The sequence below is a fragment of the Phytophthora parasitica genome (assembly GCF_000247585.1).
Source record: "Phytophthora parasitica INRA-310 unplaced genomic scaffold supercont2.363, whole genome shotgun sequence".
NCBI classification, from domain to species: Eukaryota; Oomycota; class Peronosporomycetes; order Peronosporales; family Peronosporaceae; genus Phytophthora; species Phytophthora nicotianae.
In genome coordinates, this window is record NW_008649349.1 from 1 (window position 1) to 2,167 (window position 2,167).

General features: G+C 45.6%; 2 protein-coding genes across 2 annotated transcripts; both read left to right on the top strand.

Moving 5' to 3' along the window:
- Positions 1-376: 376 nt before the first annotated feature.
- Positions 377-697, top strand: PPTG_20225 (hypothetical protein; the record flags this gene model as incomplete). Its single annotated transcript, XM_008918900.1, has 1 exon — positions 377-697. The coding sequence occupies one exon, from the start codon at positions 377-379 to the stop codon at positions 695-697; it is 321 nt and encodes a 106-aa protein (XP_008917148.1).
- A 1,018-nt stretch (positions 698-1,715) lies between these two features.
- On the top strand, positions 1,716-2,072 carry PPTG_24909 (hypothetical protein; the record flags this gene model as incomplete). The annotated part of the gene is made up of 1 exon (XM_008918901.1): positions 1,716-2,072. A coding segment is annotated over one exon (328 nt), but the record flags the coding sequence as incomplete, so codon positions are not given.
- Positions 2,073-2,167: the final 95 nt, after the last annotated feature.

Genomic DNA, 2,167 nt, shown 5'->3' on the forward strand with positions numbered 1-2,167 from the left:
TTTCCTTCTACACGCATTGTCGGTTGCTTGTTTCACTTCAAGCAAGCGTGTAGAAGGAAACTGAAAGAGTATCGCATGCCAAATGACGAGGCTTCAATTGCCATGTCGTTCGGGGTTTTTGACATGCTCACAGTAATTGATCCAGATAAAATAGCTATCCAGGGTGTCACTTGGGTGAAACGCGAGATAAAAAAGCGTTGCAATGTAAAAGGACTGGCGTATTCTCGAAGAAAGTGGAAAATGTTTTGGAGATACTTTTCCAAAACTTGGTTGGAAACATACCCTCCTGATCTGTGGAATATATCGAGTAAAAAGGGATATCGTGAATAGGACGAATAACCCTTTAGAGCGATTTCACCGCGAGTTGAATGCCAGGATGAAGCCTCATCCATCACTAAAGTATTTCGTTCGCTCTATTGAGGAGCTAGCCAGGGAGTATGTCGTACTCCGTAAAAGCATAATATCCGGCGATGCTGAAGCCCCTCTGAGGCCACCAATGCGCTTTCCGAGACGGGCAACTCTCCCTGACACTGGCGATACTGATAGCTCCTCCAGTGACGACGACGATGACTGTGCACCTGGCGGTGGTAGTAGTGACGCTGACTCGGAGCTTTCAGACGAAGACCTGGGCATTGTGTACGACACTTCCTTTGACTACGAGATTGAAGACGATGAAGAAAAATCAAATGCCGCCTAGACTGCTAGTCATACTGAATACAACCACATTTGCATTTGATTGTTGTGAATATTATATTATTGCGGGTTGCCCTTCACGTGATCAAACGATGTCTGGTCACGTGACCTAATCATTTTTTTTTGCTGCTACCAAAGGAGATAGTGACCTGTGATAGTGATTACCCCTGTAGTGGCATGGTATAGAGAGTATGTACCATGCGATGTTAATTACTTAAGTCCGTAACGTAATTTAAGGAGCTTCAAACATCCGAGCTCACTGCGCTGGACAGTCAAGAACAACTGTGTGATCAACTGTTGCGCTTGATGCAGAACCATTTCGGATGTTTAGAATACTATGTGACCAATTGTCAAAGCATTATTTTCAAGATCACAGACATGTCCGACATTGAATAGGTCATGCATTTTCCAAAACGTCCGGTTGTTGACATTCACCAGCAAGTGAAGCTGCGACAGTACCGCAACAAGAAGTAAGCCACGACGTTTGCACTGACGTATAAGCGCACGCATAATTGTGGTTCGGGTGGTCAGAACAGAGAACAAGCAAATCGGCGTGCTCAAGGCCAGCGACGCTTCCAACATTCAGAATTCCCCATCGAAGAGCCAACGCCAATGACAATGGCGAGAGCTAGATGCCGGCCGCCAACACAAGCAAGCCTCCAGGCTTGTGGCTCCAGTCAAGTCACCACGTGCGAGCAGGAATTCGACCCCGTCTATGACTAAGAGGCTGTTCAAGACACCACAACGTAGGCGAGGCTCTGAACTTGCTGCCGCATCTTGTGTAAGAATATCTGCCCAGGAAACTCAAGAAGACAACAATCTGGGTGTTGCTCTTGGCTTGATTGCGACAGGAATCCCGTTTCGAGTAGTGGAGAACCCTCATTTCCAAGCCATGTTTGACTACGAGTTGCCATCTCGTCGTCATATATCAGGGCGACTACAGGATAAACTTTACGAACGCGAAAAAAAACCCGGGTGATTGGGATTTTTTTTGAAGGAACTATATCAAACCTGGCTCTTATTACCGATGGCTGGACGGATACAAACGGAGATGGAATTATCAAGTTTGTTTTTGTTAATCCGCGAACACCACCGATTTTCTGGAAATTGATCAATGCTAAAGCTGAAGTACATTCCGCTGAGTACATTGCGAGTACGATTTGGACTATAATCTTGGAGTTTGAGGCAGAAGTCGGTAAGGGGAAAGTTACTGCTGTTGTAACAGACAATGCATCAAACACGAAGAAAGCTTGGAGACTAGTTCGAAAAAATCGCGTTGGTATGGTTTGCACCGGCTGCTCTGCACATGGCATGGATCTGTTGGCGAAACAAGTTGAAGTTTTTCGATGATGTCCTAAACAAAAGTCTACGATTCTGGCTTATTTTGTCAATGTTCGTCGGGGACTGTCATATCGATTTCGAAGGATACAGAAGGCGTTGAGGAAAAACGTCGTGATACGTCGACGTCTTTCCT